The 22,805-nt window shown below is 34.3% G+C and overlaps 1 protein-coding gene across 3 annotated transcripts in view; it reads right to left on the minus strand.

Annotated features, from left to right (window-relative positions):
- Nucleotides 1-22,805, minus strand: part of ABCB7 (ATP binding cassette subfamily B member 7) — a 132,181-nt gene that overhangs the window by 64,389 nt on the left and 44,987 nt on the right. The window contains exons 2-4 of one of the 3 annotated variants that reach the window (XM_065900442.1): nt 19,561-19,638; nt 17,457-17,543; nt 8,448-8,567 (exon numbers count right to left, since the gene is read on the minus strand). In XM_065900442.1, coding sequence (XP_065756514.1) covers nt 8,448-8,567; nt 17,457-17,543; nt 19,561-19,638 — 285 coding nt within the window. The remainder of the gene's footprint in view (nt 1-8,447; nt 8,568-17,456; nt 17,544-19,560; nt 19,639-22,805) is intronic. The other 2 variants (XM_065900443.1, XM_065900444.1) reach the window with 2 other exon arrangements.

The raw sequence follows: 22,805 nt of genomic DNA on the forward strand, positions 1-22,805 counted from the left end.
GAAACAGACAGTCTACATGAAAAAGATTTCAGAGCAATGATAGTAAAGATGATCCAAAATCCTGAAAATACAAGGCAGAAAATACAAGAAACGTTTAACAAGGTCTTAGAAGAACTAAAGAGCAAACAAACAATGATGAACATCACAATAAATGAAATAAAAAATTCTCTAGAAGGAATCAATAGCAGAAAAACTGAGGCAGAAGAATGGATAAGTGACCTGGAAGATAAAATAGTGGAAATAACTACTGCAGAACAGAATAAAGAAAAAAGAATGAAACGAATTGAAGACACTCTCAGAGACCTCTGGAACAAGATCAAATGCACCAACATTCAAATTATAGGGGTACCAGAAGAAGAAGAGAAAAAAAAGGGACTGAGAAAATATCTGAAGAGATTACAGTTGAAAACATCCCTAATACGGGAAAGGAAATAGTCAATGAAGTCCAGGAAGTACAGAGAGTCTCATACAGGAAAAAATCAAGGAGAAACATGCTAAGACACATGTATTAATCCAACTATCAAAAATTAAATACAAGAAAAAAATATTAAAAGCACCAAGGGAAAAGCAACAAACACAAGGGAACCTCCAATAAGGTTAACAGCTGACTTTTCAGCAGAAACTCTGTAAGCAAGAAGGGAGTGGCAGGACACATTTTAAGTGATGAAAGGGAAAAACCTACAACCAAGATTACTCTACCCAGCAAGGATCTCATTCAGATTCGATGGAGAAATTAAAACCTTTGCAGACAAGCAAAAGCTAAGAGAATTTAGCACCACCAAACCAGCTTTACAACAAATGCTAAGAGAACTTCTCTAGGCAGGAAACACAACAGAAGGAAAAGACCTACAATAACAAACTCAGAACAATTAAGAAAATGGTAATAGAAACATACATATTGATAACAACCTTAGAAGTAAATGGATTAAATGCTCCAACCAAAAGATATACACTGGTTGAATGGATACAAAAACAATTCCTGTATATATGCTGTGTACAAGAGACCCACGTCAGACCTAAGGACACATACAGACTGAAAGGGAGGGGATGGAAAAAGATATTCCATGCAAATGAAAATCAAAAGAAAGCTGGAGTAGCAATTCTCATATCAGACAATATAGGACTTTAAAATAAAGATTATTACAAGAGACAAAGAAGGACACTACATAACGATCAAGGGACTGAGCCAGGAAGAAGATATAACAATTGTAAATGTCTATGCACCCAACATAGGAGCACCTCAATACATAAGGCAAAGTTAACAGCCATAAAAGGGGAAATCGACAGTAACACATTCATAGTAGGGGACTTTAACACCCCACTTTCACCAATGGACAGACCATCCAAAATGAAAATCAATAAGGAAACACAAGCTTTAAATGATACATTAAAAAAGATGGGGGCTTCCCTGGTGGCACAGTGGTTGAGAGTCCGCTTGCCATCGCAGGGGACACAGGTTCGTGCCCCGGTCCGGGAGGATCCCACATGCCGCAGAGCGGCTGGGCCCGTGAGCCATGGCCGCTGAGCCTGCGCCTCCGGAGCCTGTGCTCCTTAACAGGAGAGGCCCGTGTACCAAAAAAAAAAAAAAAAAAAAAAAAAAAAAGATGGACTTAACTGATATTTACAGGACATTCCATCCAAAAACAGCGGAATACACTTTCTTCTTAAGTGCTCATGGAACATTGTCCAGGATAGATCATATCTTGGGTCACAAATCAAGTCTTGGTAAATTTAATAAAATTGAAATTGTATTGAGCATCTTTCTGACCACAACAATACGGAACTAGATATCAATTACAGGAAAAAGTCTGTAAAAAATACAAACACATGGAGGCTAAACAATACACTACTAAATAACCAAGAGATCACTGAAGAAATCAAACAGGAAATCAAAAAATACCTAGAAACAAATGATAATGAAAACATGATGACGCAAAACCTATGGGATGCAGCAGAAGCAGCTCTAAGAGGGAAGTTTACAGCAACACAATCCTACCTCAAGAAATAAGAAACATCTCAAATAAACAACCTAACCTTACACCTAAAGCAATCAGAGAAAGAAGAACAAAAAACCCCCAAAGTCAGCAGAAGGAAAGAAATCATAAAGATCAGATCAGAAATAAATGAAAAAGAAATGAAGGAAACGATAGCAAAGATCAATAAAACTAAAAGCTGGTTCTTTCAGAAGATAAGCAAAACAGAAAAACCATTAGCCAGACTCATCAAGAAAAAAAGGGAGAAGACTCAAATCACTTGAATTAGAAATGAAAAAGGAGAAGTAACAACTGACACTGCAGAAATACAAAGGATCATGAGAGATTACTACAAGCAACTCTACACCAATAAAATGGACAACCTGGAAGAAATGGACAAATTCTTAGAAAAGCACAACCTTCCGAGACTGAACCAGGAAGAAACAGAAAATATGAACAGACCAATTACAAGCACTGAAATTGAAACTGTGATTAAAAATCTTCCAACAAAGAAAGCCCAGGACCAGATAGCTTCACAGGTGAATTCTATCAAACATTTAGAGAAGAGCTAACATCTATTCTTCTCAAATCCTTCCAAAATATAGCAGAGGGAAAAACACTCCCAAACTCATTCTATGAGGCCACCATCACCCTGATACCAAAAGCAGCAAAGATGTGACAAGAAAAAGAAAACTACAGGTCAATATCACTGATGAACATAGATGCAAAAATCCTCAACAAAATACTAGGAAACAGAATCCAACAGCACATTAAAAGGATCATACACCATGATCAAGTGGGGTTGATCCCAGGAATGCAAGGATTCTTCAATATACGCAAATTAGTCAATGTGATAAACCATATTAACAAACTGAAGGATAAAAACCATATGATAATCTCAATAGATGCAGAAAAAGCTTTTGATAAAATTCAACATCTGTTTATGATAAAAACACGCCAGAAAGTAGGCATAGAGGGAACTTATCTCAACATAATAAGGGCCATATATGACAAACCCACAGCTAGCATTGTTCTCAATGGTGAAAAACTGAAACCATTTCCACTAAGATCAGGAATGAGACAAGGTTGCCCACTCTCACCACTATTCCTCAACATAGTTTTGGAAGCCTTAGCCACAGCAATCAGACAAGAAAAAGAAATAAAAGGAATCCAAATCGGAAAAGTAGTAAAACTGTCACTGTTTGTAGATGACATGATACTGTACATAGAGAATGCAAAAGATGCTACCAGAAAACTACTAGAGCTAATCAATGAATTTGGTAAAGTAGCAGGATACAAAGTTAATGCACAGAAATCTCTTGTATTCCTATACACTAATGATGAAAAACCTGAAAGAGAAATTAAGGAAACACTCCCATTTACCAGTGCAACAAGAAGAATAAAATACGTAGGAATAAACCTACCCAAGGAGACAAAAGACCTGTATGCAGAAAACTATAAGACACTGAGAAAGAAATTAAAGATGATACAAATAGATGGAGAGATATACCATGTTCTTGGATTGGAAGAAGCAACACTGTGGAAATGAATATACTACACAAAGCAATCTACAGATTCAAAGCAATACCTATCAAACTACCAATGGCAGGTTTTACAGACCTAGAACAAAAAATTTCACAATTTGTATGGAAACACAAAAGACCCTGAATAGCCAAAGCAATCTTGAGAAAGATAAACGGAGCTGGAGGAATCAGCCTCCCTGTCTTCAGACTATACTATAAAGCTACAGTAATCAAGGCAGTATGGTACTGGAACAAAAACAGAAATACAGATCAATGGAACAGGATAGAAAGGCCAAAGATAAACCCATGCACATATGGTCCCCTTATCTTTGAGAAAGGAGGCAAGAATATACAATGGAGAAAAGACAGCCTCTTTGATAAGTGGTGCTGGGAAAACTGCACAGCTACGTGTAAAGGAATGAAAATAGAACACTCCCTAACACCATACACAAAAATAAACTCAAAATGGATTAACGACCTAAATGTAAGGCCAGACACTATCAAACTCTTAGAGAAAAACACAGGCAGAACACTCTATGACATAAATCACAGCAAGATCCGTTTTGACCCATCTCCTAGAGAAAGGGAAATAAAAACAAAAATAAACCTAATCAAATCTAAAAGCTTTTGCACAGCAATGGAAACCATAAGCAAGAGGAAAAGAGAACCCCCAGAAAGGCAGAAAAAATTTGCAAACAAAGCAACTGACAGAGGATTAATCTCCAAAATATACAAGCAGCTCATGCAGCTCAATATCAAAAACACAAACAACCCAATCCAAAAATGGGTAGAAGACCTAAACTGACATTTCTCCAAAGAAGATATACAAATGGCCAACAAACACATGAAAGGATGTTCAACATTGTTAATCATTAGAGAAATGCAAATCAAAACTACAATGAGGTATCACCTCATACCAGTCAGAACGGCCATCATCAAAAAATCTACAAACAATTAATGCTGGAGAGGGTGTGGAGAAAAGGGAACCCTACTGCACTGCTGGTGGGAATGTAAATTGATACAGCCCCTATGGAGAACAGTATGGAGGTTCCTTAAGAAACTGACAATAGAACTACCATACGACCCAGCAATCCCACTACTGGGCATATATCCTGAGAAAACCATAATTCAAAAAGAGTCATGTACCACAATGCTCACTGAAGCTCTATTTACAATAGGCAGGACATGGAAGCAACCTAAGTGTCCATCGACAGATGAATGGATAAAGAAGAAGTGGCACATATATACAATGGAATATTACTCAGCCATAAAAAGAAACGAAATTGAGCTATTTGCAGTGAGGTGAATGGACCTAGAGACTGTCATACAGAGTGAAGTAAGTCAGAAAGAGAAAAACAAATACCATATGCTAACACATATATATGGAATCTAAAGAAAAAAAAAACGTTGTGAAGAACCTAGGGGTAGGACAGGAATGAAGACGCAGACATAGAGAATGGACTTGAGGACATGGGGAGGGGGACGGGTAACTGGGTCGAAGTGCGAGAGTGGCATGGACATATATACACTACCAAATGTAAAACAGCTAGTTAGTAGGAAGCAGCCACATAGCACAGCAAGATCAGCTAGGTGCTTTGTATCCATCTAGAGGGTGGGATAGGGAGGGTGGGAGGGAGACACAAGAGGGAGGGGATATGGGGATATATGTATACATATAGCTGATGCACTTTGTCATACAGCAGTAACTAACACAACACTGTAAAGCAATTATACTCCAATAAAGGTGTTAAATAAATAAATAAATAATGACTAGGTTTTAAAGATTTGGGAGAGTGATTATTTTTAAACTGAGGACAGTATAGAAGCTGAACAAATGATGTTAGGAATGGTTAAATGCTACTACTATGCTCTGCATTCCTAAAGTTGCTCTGTGGTGTAGTTCCTACCTAGTGAAAGAAAACTTTTAATATATATGCTCTGAAAGTACCAGCATGCATCATAACACCTGGTAATTTCCTCCTTTTCCTGATCCAAAAGAAATCAAACATACATTTGGAAAACTTATTTCTCTATATTAATTTCTGTTTACTTGTAATCAGTTTATATGAGATTAGTACAGCACCTTCCATTCTATGGGTGCTCAGTGTTTGTTGACGGAAGAATCAAATATTAGCCTTCTGAAAATACTTCAGTCCTTATGGATGTTAACTTGGTCTGCATTTTATACCTGATATCGACCTGTCACCAAACAACAAAAATTTACATTTTGAAGGACTGAAATTCACTCTAAAAACAAAGTCTAACACAAATGTCAGTACTTAGGACTCCTCCCTTTGACTAGCTTGGTCATCTTCTAATCTGCTCTCTTCAATTCAAAAGAAAGTCCAGAAAACAATCTGCCTTTCACTTGTCAGCAAGGTACTTACAATCACATGAAGGAATAAAGAGCAATTTGCTAATACTGCCTTGCACAGGAGCTCAGAAGAATCCTTATCCTTCAGTAATTTGTAGGTAAAAGACAATTCAGCAACCAATACTGTTCTAAAAATGAATATGAGTTAAAATTTTTCAACATTAGCTAACAAAATTAGATTTGTAATACAGTTCTCTCTTTTCGGCTTGACAAAGAGAATAAAGTATGGATTCTTGGTTTGTTGCTCAGAATCTTCATTTAAATTCTCTCCCAGCGAAGTTCGCTGGGAGAGTACTCACCAGAGCCCATAGATGAGAAAGGAGACAAGAAAATAGATGGAGTCTGACTGAATTATTTTGGTTTTACTCTCTAATCATGCCTTCCCTTTTTCCACTATTATTTACTTCCCTACAGGAACACATTTATCACAAGTGACGTCTGCAGTTGTTGTCTATTTCTGTTCTTTTCTTTGATGAACTCATTAATTTGCATTGTTTCAACTATCACCTCAATATCTCTAGCCCTGGGCTGCTTCCTGAGCTTGTCTTGCATTTTGTATTATGAGCCACTTGATGTTCCACTGGCACCTCAAACTTAACATGCCCGAAACCAAAATTTTCATCTTCCCAAACAAGACTTCCTGACTTACTACCTACTTCTGTTAAAGGCATTATCATTCTCTCATCCTTGGCATCATCTTTGAATCCTATTCTGTTTTTTACTTTTAATATCTCATCCATTGCTAAGTCTTGTTGATTCTACCTTCCTTAATTCACAATATCCCTGGCATCTCTTCTCTCCATATTACCATCTCTATCATCCGCTCCAGTACAAACTACTATTACTTCTCATCTAGGCTATTACATTAGCCTCCTAACTGGCTGGTAAGTGTTTGCTGAATGAATGCATGAAATGAAAATGAATGAATGGTATCCCTACTTTAGGTCTCTCACCACCCTAATTCATCTTATACAACAGTCAAATTAATTCCCTAAAGTACAGCTCTAACCTTATTACTCTTCTACTCAAAATAGAGGTTTGTACTTCCAACATGATTAAATAAATTTTACAGTTTTACAGTTAAGGTATTTCACAGTAGGAATTCTATTTATCTTTCCAAGATTACTTCTAATTCCTCTGAAACATTATCTCTTCATTAGAGCAAAACTGGACTACTCACTTCTCCACTCACACTATATGATCTCTCTCATCTTGTCCATGTTATTCCTATACCTGTAACAATCCTACTCATCAATCCAGGCCTATCTCAGACATCACCTCCTCTGTGAAACCTTTCCTGACTCCCCATATTGGTGGTTCTTTCCTTTGAAGCCCTCCAATACTTGAATGGTACTTATTTTCAATCATTTGTGACCTATGTTGTATTATGACAATAAGTAAAACTTGTCTTATCCTTATAATTTGAGAAAAAAATGTGCTTTACTCATATTTGAACACCCTGCAGGGCCAAGAACCATACTTGTATGACAAGTTCTCAGCAAATATTTTTAGGATAGGGTAAAGAATGAGTAAATAAAAGGGAACACACAGGACACAGAGAAGAAATAAGTGATAAGAACTGGGTTCTAAAACAATGTATTAACCCTTATACATAGAATGATAACCAAATTATAGCCAAATCTCATTTATACTTTTGAGCAGACATTTTTTTGTACCATATTTCTGATGGAAATCCAAATCTATTTTTATTTTAACACGTATATAATGTTTTACTATGTGCCAGGTATTGTTCTAAGTCTTTTATATGTTAATTTATTTAATTCTTATGACAACCCTATTTTACCTTATTTTACAAATTGGGAAACCAAGGAATGGACAGTAAGCAATTTACCCAAGGTTACAAGGTTAGTAAGAGGCAGAGCCCAGGAAGCCTGACTTGAGACTATAATATGTACTATGACTATATATTGTACCTAAAGATAACAGAATTCACTGACTTTAAAATCTGAATAAATTGAAAGGAGTTCTTCTTGAAAGCCCAGAATCATTATCATAACTTTGCCTTATTAAAATGTGTTACAGTATAGTGATGAACTGAGGAGGCTGCTAAGATGTAGAGGGTCCCTATACTGAATGTACCAAAATGCCCAGCTTTTCGGCTTTTGGGTTTTTTTAAGTTTTTCTGTTTTATTTTTCCCTTCATGTCACACTGCTGTTTACTATTAACGTACCTAAAATGTCTTCATCCTCTTTTCAATTTACTAGGAACTGAAAACTAAGCTTACCAGAAATATGTATTAAATAAAAGCCAGCAGGACTCTGAGGAGCTTCTTTTACAAGTTCCTTATGCTTTGTTACAACCCACGATCCTGTATCTTACACTGGTTTCAGGAAGAATTCCATTAGGTTGAGGCTGTTATAAGTCTGATACATAGATAAATCAGGCATTATCATATAATTTCTGCTGACTGAATAGAAGAGTTACATAAATGAGGGCCCTAAATGTTGACAATACTCCCCAAAGTGACTTATATCAGCCTAAGTTTCTTTACTAGAAAATGTCATAGTATTTCCTAGTTATAGCAACAAACAATACATAATTTCTCTTATTCTTACCTTTGCTCCACCCAAAAATCCCAAGGAAATGGCAACCCTAGCTCGTAGATCTGGCCTGTCTCTGGGCCACACATAAGATAGCATTGCTTTTATGATTTTCTGAGTATCAACATCTTTTAACTGTTGAAAGAGAGAACAAAAGCAGTGAGTAACATGTCATTTCAAAAATAAATATAGTTCAATAGTGTAGAATTATGTAAATATTTGAGGAAAATACAAAAACATTACAAACATAACTTTTATTCTGAATCTAAGGTCAATATCTTTTAAACTCAAACTATTTCAATAGTTTTTTAAAAGCTACTTATTTCTCTAAATTTCTTACTTTCAGCTATAGCCATCCTCATATTGTCAAAAAGTTATCCATACATTTATTTGAAGTTACCTATATATTTATTTCTTATCTATTAAGCTATCAAAATATTACATAAAATTTAAGAAATATTTCCATATTTCCATCTTTGTGGTCAAAATCTTTACATACGTTGGCCTCTTTATCAGTATGTTTATGTAAGATATTTTGGAACCCTACGTCCATCCTCATGACAGAGCACAGTTACAATACAGTGTTTTGGAAAGTATGAGTCTTGGCATTGACTATATAGAACAGAAGCTGGGTTGTTAAAAATTTCAACAAAAACATAACTTGCCAGTCATACTTAATCTGACTTAAATCTACCGTACATTTTTCTTTTTCCCAAGTTCCCGAGGCAACATTCCCATTAAATCTTTTTGTTTTAGTTTCAGCTTTTAGAAACAGAATATTAAGAATGAAACCTACACTTTCCAAAGCCAAAATATGTACACACATTCCCAAACTACTATATTATTTTAGTTGTTGAAATAATCCCCATTTTAAAAATTGAAGTATCTGGGCTTCCCTGGTGGTGCAGTGGTTGAGAGTCCGCCTGCCTATGCAGGAGACATGGGTTCGAGCCCTGTCCGGGAAGATCCCAGACGCCACAGAGCAACTAAACCCGTGTGCCACAACTACTGAGCCTGCACTCTAGAGCCCTCAAGCCACAACTGCTGAAGCCATGTGCCTAGAGCCCATGCTCTGCAACAAGAGAAGCCACAGCAATGAGCCCACGCATCACAACGAAGAGTAGCCCCCGCTCACTGCAACTAGAGAAAAGCCCGCGTGCAGCAACGAAGACCCAGTGCAGCCAAAAATAAATTAATAAATAAATGTATTTTAAAAATTGAAGTATCTAATCAATTTCTGTAAAAGGTATTAAAAAATAAGAAGAAAGTTAATGCTCATTGTTGGTGAAGGTATATGGAAATAGGTACTCTAATACACTGCTAATGGGACAGTGCACCGAAATAATCTTTCTGGAAAGCAATGTGATATCTGCCATAAGCTTTTAAAATAATTCTGCCCTTTGCGTTGAGAATTCCACTTCTGGGAACTTAATGCTTTAAAAAAATATATAAATATTCTCCAAGTTGAATCAATTTTACTTCCTAAAAATCTCTTGAATTTGTCTACTTCTTTCTGTTTCCACCACAAACGTAATCCAAGCTATCATCTTTCTCACATAAACCACTGCAACAATCTCCTAACTGATCTCCTTGCATCCGCTCTGCTCCTGGTCTGATTAGTTCAGCCTGCAATCAGATATTACTGAGTTTAAAATCCTTCAATGCATATAATATGCATAAAATAGATAACTAATAAGAACCTGTTGTATAAAAAAATAAATAAAATTCAAAAATGCAAAAATAAAGCATTGCTAATATATATATATATATATATATATATATATATACACACACACACACACACACATGGCCCTAAATATAAAAAGATGCTCAACTTTACTCATACAAATAAAAAGTGCAAATTAAAACAACTCTGATATATTTTTTATCTGATCAGATTAGCAAAGATAATACTTTGTTTTGGTGAAATTGTTAAGAGATGGGCACTCCTAAATATTTGTTTTTATATTCAAAGATCATCTCTGGAAAGATACCAAAGAAATTGGTAATAATGTTTGCCTCTGGGAGGGGGAACAGGGTAGGGGGAAGATTTTTTTTTAAATTCTGTATCCTTTTGTTCCTTTTGAATTTTGAACCATGTGAATGTGTTACCTTTTTAAAAAATTAATAAAATTTTAATTAATAAAAAATATAAATTGAAGTAAACAAACAGAAAAACCCTTCAGTGGCATCCTATCACTCCTAGGATAAAGATCAAAGTCCATACCATGGCTTATGAGGCTCTGCTTGCCCTGGCCTCTAGCTTCCTCTCTCGTCATGTCTTATACTACTGCTTTCAGTGTTCACGCCACACCACCTTTCTTTCAGCTCCTCAAATAGACTATAATCCCTCCTGCCACAAGGCCTTTGCACAATACCTTTCACTTTGTCTGGAATAATCTCTCTCTCTGAAACACCAACCTGCCCTCAACTTCTTCCAATTAGTTAACCGCCAGCTCAAGCAGCACTTCCTCAATGAGGTCTTCCCTAACCCCAGTCAGGATCCTTGGCTATATTCTCTCACAGAACAGTATTCCTTTTCTTTCAGAGAATCCATTTCAGTTATAAACTACATATTCAACAATGTGATTATCTGATTAACAACTGCTCTTCTGCTAGAATTTAAATTCCACATGAGTAGTAACTTTGTGTTTTGTGCTCACTGTTGTAACCCAATACTAAACACAATGGCTGACACACAGTAAAGGTACTCAACGAATAACGAATATTTATTGAATAAAGGGATGAAAAATTTAGCCATAAGGATGTTCATTCCCATGCTGTTTTAATAGGGGAAAAATTGGGTTTAGGCTAAATGATCAACAGTGGAGAATCATGTAAACAAGTTACAGTGAATGCATACAGCAAAATATAGCCATTCAGAAATATATGCAGTGACACAGAAACATGTTAAGTGAAAAAAGCAGAGTACAAAACATTTTTTGTGGAAAAAAATGTTATGTGTGTATGAGTTTACACATGCATACAAATGGATCTGGAAAGCAATACCCCCAAAGTGTTAACATCAGTAGCTGTGAATAGATGGAATCACTGATGATTTTTTATATTTTTTGCTTTCTTGTTTTCTGTAGTTCACATATAATAAGAAGAAAATTTAATTCATTTTGGGGGGAAAGTTAGACAATTTCAAGTAGATTTGCACAGCAAAGAATGGGGGGAAACTGTCAACATATAAGAAATCCAGGACAACACATTATATTATACAGGGTAGCTTTATATTATAGTTATTTCATCCAAGACTCAGCAAACTATTTTCTAGTCTCTTTTATTCAGTTTATTGAGTAAACAGTAACAGAAATAAAACTGTTCATATTGTACTGAAAACAGGACTACCTTCTTGAGCTGGTTTAAATACACTGGATTGCAAAAACATGAAATGCTGAAAGTATAGCTCTTAATGCTTTATTTTATACACACATACACTCACACATGTGAGCTCTCATAACTGGTAGGGTATTTTAAAAAAGGGAATAAAGCTGTAATTTTAAAATTCACTTTTCCAATTGAACTAATACTAAACATACAATTTGATGTGTTATAACACAAACTGCAACATTTCAACTACTTCCCCATTTCACAAGTTTTATCTGTCTTATTTTTCTTGAGGGAATAATAGCAAAAAGGCCCTGTTTCCACATATCTTTAGAAACACTCTCTCTTGTCAAAAACCTTCTACAACACACCCCAAAATTTCTTCAATAAGGACACAGAGAAGTTATGGCTAAGAGCAAAAAAATTATTCTAGTTGGCTTAATAGCGCATAAAATGTCACCACCTCATTTAACAAAATGGGTTCTAAAGTTGTGTAATCGTGCATTATGAGTCCATTAGGCTGTAAAGTACATGTCTTTCAGTTATAGTTTGGATAAACTACAAAGTTTGAAAAATAACGTCTTTTTTAAAGAGCAGGCCAAATCAAGAGGCATTTCAGAGGCTGAGGCACATTTTTAAAGTATTTTAAACCAACTTATTCTTGCTGCACAAGAGTAAAATAAAATTGAAGGCCTCAATACAGATCCTGAAAGATAATATACCCCCTTTCAAAATCACCACAGTTAATTCATACTGGACACCCAATGGTAATCCTGAAAGACAAAAGATTTATCTAAAGCTGAAAAGAGACCAGTTGCAGCTTAAGGCTGAATCAGATATCATCTTCACATCAACTCATCTTTCCATTTCAGGCTGAGCAATACAAATAGCATATACACCATTTTAAGATCACATTCTTAAAGAAAAGGTGAGAAACGTAGGAAATGATCAAGGGGGATGACAAGAAATTGAATTATTTGAAAACACTATGTAAGGAGTAATTATATTATAGTATAGGGGGAAAAAACCCAATGATTTAAGAAAAGAAAGTTCTTTCTCAAGGGTCAAAATCCCTGAAGTAATCAACGGTTGATATCATAGTAGTTTTTCTTTAAGCCTTGCTTACACATAAACAGAAAATATGAAATTTTATGAAATTCTTTAACTTTTATAATTTTCACAGTACATAGAATTTAGAAGTTGTTTTAAAAACATAACTGTGATTACTACATCATGATAACAAAAGTTCTCTAAAATGAACACTATAGAAATATTAAAAAGCCTGTAAAAGTAGGAGTCAATCTACTTTCCTCCTCTGCTATCATATACAATGTGGCCTTCTTGCTGTAGCTAGATAGCCTCAAGTTCAAAACATGAAACTGATATTTTAAGCCCCATTACACTGTAAAACTACTACTACGTTAGTATGAGGAATAAAAGTTTTTAGAAAGGTCTCAACTATATACTGGAATTAGCTAGCCATAATAAAGGAAAGCAATTAGATTCATAATAAAAACACAAGAGTAACAAAAGAAGGAATTCAAATTGGCTCACTAAGATCTTTGAATGATAACAAAATTGTACTGAATTTTTTTCCCCCTAGAAATGAGTTTGGAAGAAAAGGTTTGGAGACATCAGAGAGCTATCAAAGAAGAGATGAAAGTAAGTGAAAACAAGCTGGACAAAAAGAAAACAGCAGGTACCAAAGAAGAAACTTGCTTGATACTAGAAACAATGCTCAATAAATATTTATTCAATTAATGAATTAACTATTCTTAAGCACATGAGGACAAGTTCCAGGAGGAACACCTAAATGCTCGATTTATTAAGTCATCACAACTTTTCATGGATTTTTAAATATTTATTTATTTGGTATTAATATGTAGCTTAATAAGCTTTATGAGGCTGGGCAGGTAAGAAAAAATAATGAAAGGAATATCTACTTGTACACAGGGAGCTGAAACAGCACAGTAGGCCAAAAACAAACATGAAAGTAACACTGGAAGTACCTGACCCAATAGTGTATAACTGGAAAGCCACAAACTGTACTGCTTATATGCAGCACTGCTCAATTTAACAGCATGACCTGAGGGAAAGATGCAGTTGCTCATAGTCATAAGTACTCTAAGTGAATACCTATAGCTAATAACCATGTGGACAGGGCACAAAAAGGACAAGTAAAAAATTAAAACACACCTGGAGCAGCTCACCTGGTAGAATTCTCAGATATTACAGATAACTGTATATTGATAAACTGAATACATTTTGCTTCTCAAGTCAGTGATTTCATATTTCTCACCAGAAAAGGCTGTTTAGCACTGAAGCAAGAACAATTTTTTCTACCAAAAGTCCACTCATTTCACTGGGCTTCGATAGGAAAATGAAAGAGTAAGAAAAAAAAAGATTTTTGATAAAGGTAGCAGAATCACCTTTTCTGGCAAGGTGAATTTATATAAGAATTCTGGTTTTAGAGACATTCTAAACTTCACTAGCAAGAAATGTTCTAACTCACAGAATCAAGGGATTGGTTTAGAAGGAAACTACTTGGGGGCAAAACTTATGGAGAGGAAGAAAATAAATATACCAAAAAATTTTGGATGCTATTTGTTTTGTATAAATGTGGGCTATAGGCTGAATGTTTTCTCTCTAAAGAACTAATTTAGCAGAGACTTTGGAAATGCCCACAATTTCAAGGATACGCAAGCCATCCAAAGAACTGTCTCTTCAATCCAAGCTAAAGATAACTAACTGCAATTAAAGGAATAATTTTAACCACTACTTCAATACTGTTAGGGATAACAGTGGCTTGATAAAAGCTAGGTCAAAAGATAAGAAATCTCAGTAGATATCTAATGGAAAAATCTAGAAAGTAAGTGAAAAACTTTTCCCACATTATTGGGGATATAAGCATATGAGTTTGTGGGTGGGAGAGGAAAGATATATTAATTGTCAGGAAAAACTTTACAATTATTGTTGCTTTCTCTGTACTTCGAAGTTTGTTTTCTAAGCTCTGTTGGTCTGAAACTGCAATGAAGAGCTTATCTGGCAGCGAAAAGGCCCTAGGAAAAAAATGGCTTATTCTATATATGAGATGGATTTGAACCCAACAGTCAATTTAATAATTTATAATTTAAAAAACTACCAAGTTGATTGATATTTGCATTGGCCACTCAGTGAATTCTCTATCTCAAAGGGAAGTCAATTTGAGAAATCAAATAAAGATCATAAGGCTGCTTGATGATGGATGTAATCAGAGCTGAAAAATGGCCTCTCCATGTCATACAGGTATTCTTGTCCACTGGTCTGTGTGTCCATTCATTTTAACAAGCCTGGAGGCTTATTATTCCATTTCTCTCCAATCCTCCATTTTTTAATACGCTAAGTTGCTGTTTCACTTCTTTGATTATATCAATATTTATATCAAAGCCTCTGATTGCTCTAGTAAATGCTAATCTCTCTTTCAATACTACTAGCTTCTGGCAATATCTAATCAATAAGGATATGTTTCTAACATTAAAAAAAGAACATGTCAAGCAAAGTCCAGGAAGCAGTCCTTATATTAAGCTCTGCATTATTCGTGTTTTTATTATGAGCACAGGATTACCTAAATTTACTAACAGATGCTTCTCCCAAAGAGGCACATAATAAAGTTTAAATGCAGGAGCAAAGTTCCAAAATCCTTTAAAAATCTGAAGATTCTATTATAAAACAAGTAAGACTTTAATTCATCTATTTTAACAACAGGAGCTTCCAAATATTGAAACTGCCACTCTTTTTTCACAACCCCTTTACTATAGCCACATTGGATAAACAAATGATTTAAATACCTTCTGAGTAGCATTATTAATGCTTAAGAACATACAAGTAGAAATGCATAGAAAGTGAAGTGGTAAAAGTTTCAGTTGGTTATAAGGTAAAATCTATAACTTGTCAGTGATAAAACTTCTACATGGTAGTTTAGATATTCTGCCATCTAAACTGTTAAGTTTCTCAACAGCAGGGACTGTGTCTTGCTCATTACTGTATCTCCATTTACTTAACATAGAGTTATGCACAACGCAGGTATTCAATAATACATACTTTTAAAATGAATGGACAACAGCAGAGTATAGGACTTAACAATCTCACATTACAGTAACAGCAGCTAATATTTACTGCCTACTGTGTGACAGGCACTATTCAAGAGCTTTGCATGGTGTGAGGAGTTAACTCATTCAAATCCCCTTTGCTATGATTATCAGCCCCATTTTAAAGATGAAGAAACTGATACATACAGAGATTAAGTATCTTGCTCATGGTCATTCCAGTAGGAAATGATGGAGCCAAGATTCAAATCTAGGCAGTCTGGCTCCAGAGCTCAGGCTTTTAACTTCAACTCCATATTGCCTCTTTTCTGGTGTAGCCTTCATGCTCTAGTATCCTATGATTCTTTTTAGCTAATGAGGCTAAAGTAACACAAAGATGGCAGCGAACAAACGATAAAGAAGAGATCAAATATAAAGATTTACAATGATTTTTGCTTTGTTTTTATTTTACTGGAGAATAAAGAATCTAACTTGAAGTTTATATTGCTTGAGTCTAAGACTGCTTTTCCTGTATTAGTCAACATATTTTTGGTCTGTTTAGAGCATTACTGATAAACTATCCTTAAGAGGCCTTCGTGACAATCCTGAAAGCTGACAAATATCATGCTAACGATATATCATGCCATATCCATATATCCATAATATATGGATAAACAAATTTCAGTATTTGTATTAATTGTTAAAAATTCTATTTTATAATACTTTGTTGTTTCTAAAGACAACCAGGACAAATGTTAATATGTAAAAATGGGATAGAAACATGAATGTGATGTGTTTTGAGTTCTGTGAAAGAAGCTACATGGGGGATTAAAGAAACAGGGAGAAAAGCACTGGAAAGGTTTTCTTACCAATCACCTCGCACCAATAAAATAAAATTTATTTATCTCTCTACAATTTAGAGAGCACTTTTACATAAAATTTGTTCACTTGCCAATAAACCTGAAAATATCATTTCTACTTTGAGATACCATGCATATACTGGTTGGGTGAAGTTAGAGGAAGATAATAAAGGCAAGCTTAGAGAAAGAGGACCAGATGGAGAATTGTATAACAGTATTCCAATGACAGTTTCACTCACTTAGAAAAAGTGTAGTGCAATTAAATCTTTTGATTTCAGTGGCCCTACTGTTTAGCTTGTCTGTATAATGATAATGATAAAGAATATGGATAATTAAATAAATGGATCAGGTAAATGGAGGATTTACCATGAAGCTAGGGGACATTCTAGAATCTTTTTAAACCAAGAGTATAGAAGGGAAAACATTAACCTTAACACATATACATTACTTGTAAGAGCTAAATGTAATTTATCTATATATAATGCTAGATTATATAACAAATAACCACAACCAATGCTATTTAAAATAAAGAACTAAAATATTTAGGTTGGTAACTAACTTTTCTTCTTTTTTAGTCAATCACGATATTTTTTGTCTTAAGCTTGAGAAAATCTCATCTATATAACCATGGTCAATTCATATGGTTTTGTATTAGAAAACCTGCAGTTACATGAGTCAATCAAAATATTCTGTAATATAACAATCTTTAATATATCTATCTTCCAATCAGCTATAAGAATTTCCAGGTACTTGTTATTGTCTCTTACCCCTTCTTTCGGGTCTGTGTGGAGTCCTCCTCCTGCGTGACCATGCCAACATGTCCTCTTTTCTATCAGTGGCCATACCTGAAGAACCTAGTTGAAGATGATACCAAGCCATCCATTAGCTATTCAAGAATTTCAGATCTTTGAAAATCTGATCTAATGTATGTCCCCCCCCCAACAAATTCAGAGGCACACCTTTGAGCCTAGCATAACTAAGTAAAACACCTTCATAATAAACTTACAGATACATTTATACAAAGAATATTGAGATATAACAAATTACTCATACAGAAGTTACTTTCTCTAAATAGTTTTTGAAATTAATGTTTAAAAGATTTAACTTGTAATATACTTCTATTTGACTTATACCAGCTTTCTTACCGTCATTTGCTACTAAGGTACTGTGTAGCCCGTAACTCTATCATTGGCAAGTATATAATACAGTTAATTAATTCTATCCCACCTGCTTTCCATGTGTATAACATTTTTGCTTTACAATTTAATATAGTTGATCTTACATAACTGATTCTTTTTCTTATTATTCTGGCTTACAAATATATATATTTAGAAACAAAGTACAATTTACTTCTTCACAGTCTATCTTATGCTAGAGTAATCTGCATACATGTTTTGTCTTTACTACTATATGGTAAATTCTTAAGATTAGGGACAGTCTCTTTTATCCTTGTATCTCCCATGGCCCATACCACAGTGTCTTGTACATGGGCTTGTTGAATTAGCTTATAAAACAAAGCTATCTATAAATTTCCCAACTAGTCTTGAAAATATGCAAATATCTTGCCTATTATAATTTTTTAAAGGCCCTAGATTACTGCTCAGGTTAGAAAAATATAAAAAGTAAATCATTTGAGAAAATATAATAGTTGAAAAGATAGCAAAGATTAGGCTTAAAATTTAGGCTTACTAATTTTAAAGTGTTTCCTCAAAAAATTACTTAACTACATGGATATAATAATGCTTCTTCAGTAGCCATAATAATCCATAATTAATGAACAAGGGCATAGTTTTTTACAAACACAAACGTGTATCAATACTGAATCCTAAGTGTTATCAGCTCTGGACCAAGCTATGAAAATGGAATTACAGAAAGCAAAAGTGCCTTCTTGTTCTCACCAGTTGAGACCCAAAAACATAACTGCCATAAATGGGTTACTGATTTTTGGATCAACAATCTTAAAGCATGTTGAAAGGGAAAACATCGAAAGGTAATATTCAGTGTGACAATGTCACTTTGTGACATTTTTTCCCTCTAAAAGACTGAGCAATGTTACATTAAGGGGTCTAGTAAATAACACACAAGATAATGAGGTCTTCAAAACAGCAAAAGATTAAAATATAAATATACAGTGGTGTTATAAACAATGAGAAGATGGAGCACCTTAACTTAAAATTTTAATTAAATAATGGAAAATCTAATTCATTTCTACAGCTTCTGCGTAAATTAGAACAATGCTTTGTACCTTAACGGCAAATAATTGTTAATCAAAAAGAAAAAATAAAGGAAGTACTCAGGACTTAGACTGTCTTCTAATTTTCTAGTCTTTCTATCTTGGAGATTTATTTGTCTCATTTTAAAGCACTGAGAATTTTTAAAGGCGTCTTTCACTTACATTAGCAATGAAAAATAACCCTCATCAACATGTAAACTCACATGACTTTACCCCACAGGCTCTAATAAGCTTACAGTCCCTTGATATTCTGATATTTGAACATCTTCTAAGGTAAAGAAACTTTAATCACTTGAAAAATGTACAGCATTCCATATATCACATACAAATTACCAGGATAAATTTAAGCGTAAACAAGCTGCCATTACATTTATAAAAGCTTTCTAAAAACATTACTCTAGTTGGCATTGATCTCAAGAGATTCAGACAGATTTCTTCAGGAGAAGAAAAATATCAAGATTTCTTTCTCCATTTCCAGTAGCAAAAACATATCTTCTTATTCATCTTGCCAGTACTTAGAAAAAAAACAAAAAGGGAAATTATTTGGAAAATATAAAATATGTAGTATAAACTGGAAAATGCTCCAAGGGCTTACACCTTTTTCCTAGCTATATGTAGAAGTGTCTGCTTCATCTTACCCTTGTAGCGTCTAATAACTGTCTTGAATTGCCTTTTCCTAGTCTCTGCCATGTGGTATGTCTTAATGACTCTGAGATCTGCAGAAGAGAAGAAAAAAGAGGGAAGAAGTTTCAGAGTGGACAGTTAATGTTCATAGATTTATTGTCCATAAACATACATAAAAGTAAAACCATAGCCAATATTAGAAAGATGGTTATGTTTCTAATACATATCTAAAAAGGTAAAAATTAAATGTGTGGTCCAGATATAAAGTAAATTATATTACCCATTAAAAGTGTCAAATTGTACTTTCTTTCTGCCCTCTTTCTCTCTAGGTTTCTCTTTGTTTCTGAAGGCCTCCTATGAAGTTTTTAACCCCATTGCTTTCTTAAATGGCTTCTATGCACTTTTCAAACACTCCTCTCTTTACTGTATTTTATTATGTTCTACCTTGTGTGTGCTCCCTCTTTAGTCTTAATGTGAATGCTAAATTTAGACACTGGTCACAAAATCACTTTTGCCAAGGTTTGTAACCAGGTGATGGATTCTTGGGCCAATTTTTTGTCTTGATAATATTCCAGAAGTGGAGTTGAAAGAAAGCAGAATAAAAAATAGACATCTGTAGAATGGACACACATCCTTCTAAAATGCACCATCAATTTAGTGAAGAAAAATTTGCTTCTTAGGTCAAGAATCTCTCAAAAGGCAGGTAGTACTTAGGTTTTTGCTAAGCTATACATGAGTTGTACAAATGGATTAATGTCATTATATAAAAGTCAATGTTGTATACTGCAAAAGAGCAAAAATTAAATCAACCAAAAAACAACCTCCATACACACAAAAAAGCTAACCAAATTACTGAGAAAATTAACTCAGTTGTTTTCTAGAATGTAATGAATGGTAGCGGTTTCTGTTTATATATACTTGTAAATACATAAGGCATTCCTCAATTATAAAAATTTCAAAAATACTAATAGCTATTTGCACACTGTCTTGCCAAACCCAACCTCCTACAACATGCCATGTACCCTCAAACTTCTATAAGCCTTCTACTGTCAATGATAGCTTTCTGGTGCTTAACTCAATTGTTTCCCTCACTGCCTTTCACCCTATTCAGACCTCATACAAGCTTTACTCCCTCATTTTCCTATTTTTCATAAGCCCCCAGTTCAAGTAACTATATTTCAAGCAAGATCTCGCATATGTCTGCACATGTATATGCAATTTAACCTTCTTTGCCTTTCAAAATTTACCCAGTTATCTCACAATGACTATCCACCTGCTTTATTCTCTCTCGAAACGTTGCCTACATATGGCCAATAGGTAAAAGATAAATGTTGGTGACACACTTAAATTAACAGCAAAAACATACTTTCTAAAATGATATTGGTCAAAATAAAGGTAATTTATCAAAAAATCTAAGCCCTTGAAAATACCCATAAAACCCCTTCAAAATTTCTAGCTATCTCTTTATCCTTCTCTAATCAAACCATGTTTCCCTTATGCATCAGGATTCAAGGTAAATAATTTTTAAATGTTCACATTCAAACTGAACTTCTATTACTAAGATAGCATTGTAAAATTATGAACTATATCAAGCATATAAAAAGTTCAGGAAACAATATAATGAACACAATATGTATTCACTACCCCACCTAAGAAATAACAGGTAAAAAGAAAGCCCCTGACATGCTCCTCTACAATGCCATCTCCTTCGTGTTCCCCAGAGAAAATCAACATTGATTATTTAAAACATCTTTCATTGCAAAAGCAAAAACAAAAACAACAGTCACATAATGTGTTAATTCCTTTTGAGGGCTAGTCCCACCACTAATTAAAATATTGTTTCTATGGAAAAAAAATGTTCTGATTTCTAAACAACAGACTTACAAACACTTCTGAAACACAATATATTTGTAAGTTAGGGATTAACTCTACTTTTTAAAACTCTGAAGGAAGGGGTTTATAGCAAAAACAACAACAAAAAAAAAACTTAAATGGAGGAGGGCAACAATGGAAAACAAGATGATTAATTCTTTGAAACTTGATTTGAAAATTAGAGGGTTGGCCTAGATGCTCTCTAAGGTCCCTTTCAACTCTAAAATTCTGTGACTTTTATGGAATGAAATGAAAATGCTGCAGTTACTAATTGGATTTTAAAAATCTTAATTGAGAAGCTTGTGTTTATTTCTTCAATAAATCTAGCCTCTGAATTTATTTATAACACCATCCCTCCAAAAACACACACAGAAATAAAACATATATTACTGAAAATAACAGACATGACTACTGTTCAGATACCATACAAATGCAGTATTCTGAAAATGACAATCTGCCAGTCCATTTGAAAAGGCATGTAAGTTAAAACACTAGAGAGTCATTTTATTTATTTTTTTATTTTATTTTATTTTATTTTTTAACATCTTTATTGGGGTATAATTGCTTTACAATGGTGTGTTTATTTCTGCTTTATAACAAAGTGAATCAGTTATACATATACATATGTTCCCATATCTCTTCCCTCTTGTGTCTCCCTCCCTCCCACCCTCCCTATCCCACCCCTCCAGGCGGTCACAAAGCACCGAGCCGATATCCCTGTGCCATGCGGCTGCTTCCCACTAGCTATCTACCTTACACTAACAAACGTAAGAGAGTCATTTTATTTTACCTAAAAAAAGAAGAAATTCTGGAAGAACCTAAAAGTCATCTGTGGCATCCAGGCATAATAATGTATGCTCTTATCTAGAACAGAACTATCTGTCCACTAATTAATAAAAATATTAATCCTTGATAGACAACTGCATAGGCACAATATCTTGCTCTGTGTAAACATTCAATTATTATTTACAAAAATTTTATCAGCACTAAAACCATCAATCTAGCAGACAGAACTACCTCCACGTAAATGAGACTAAGATTCAAGCATCGGAGGCTAATAAAATCAAAACCTATTCCATTACAACTGCATTTTTCCTTTAAGGTAAAAATTCAATTTTACTAAAAATAATCCTATTAAATAACTCTTTAGTGATTATTAAATATGATTACATCCTTTTTTAGAATAGTTAGCTTTCATAATACAAGTTATATTCAGTGTTTATAACACTTGAAGAATTACCTAATAATAAACAGAGATTAAAGAGCAATTTATAAATTGTCAACCCATCAGGGATTTTGGAGTCAATTATATATTCTGCATTCCTGAGGCTTTGGAAACAGAACTAAGTTTACAATTATCCATCCATGTTGCATGTAATGCTTAACA

The sequence above is a fragment of the Phocoena phocoena genome, chromosome X (assembly GCF_963924675.1).
Source record: "Phocoena phocoena chromosome X, mPhoPho1.1, whole genome shotgun sequence".
In the NCBI taxonomy this organism is placed as follows: Eukaryota; Metazoa; Chordata; class Mammalia; order Artiodactyla; family Phocoenidae; genus Phocoena; species Phocoena phocoena.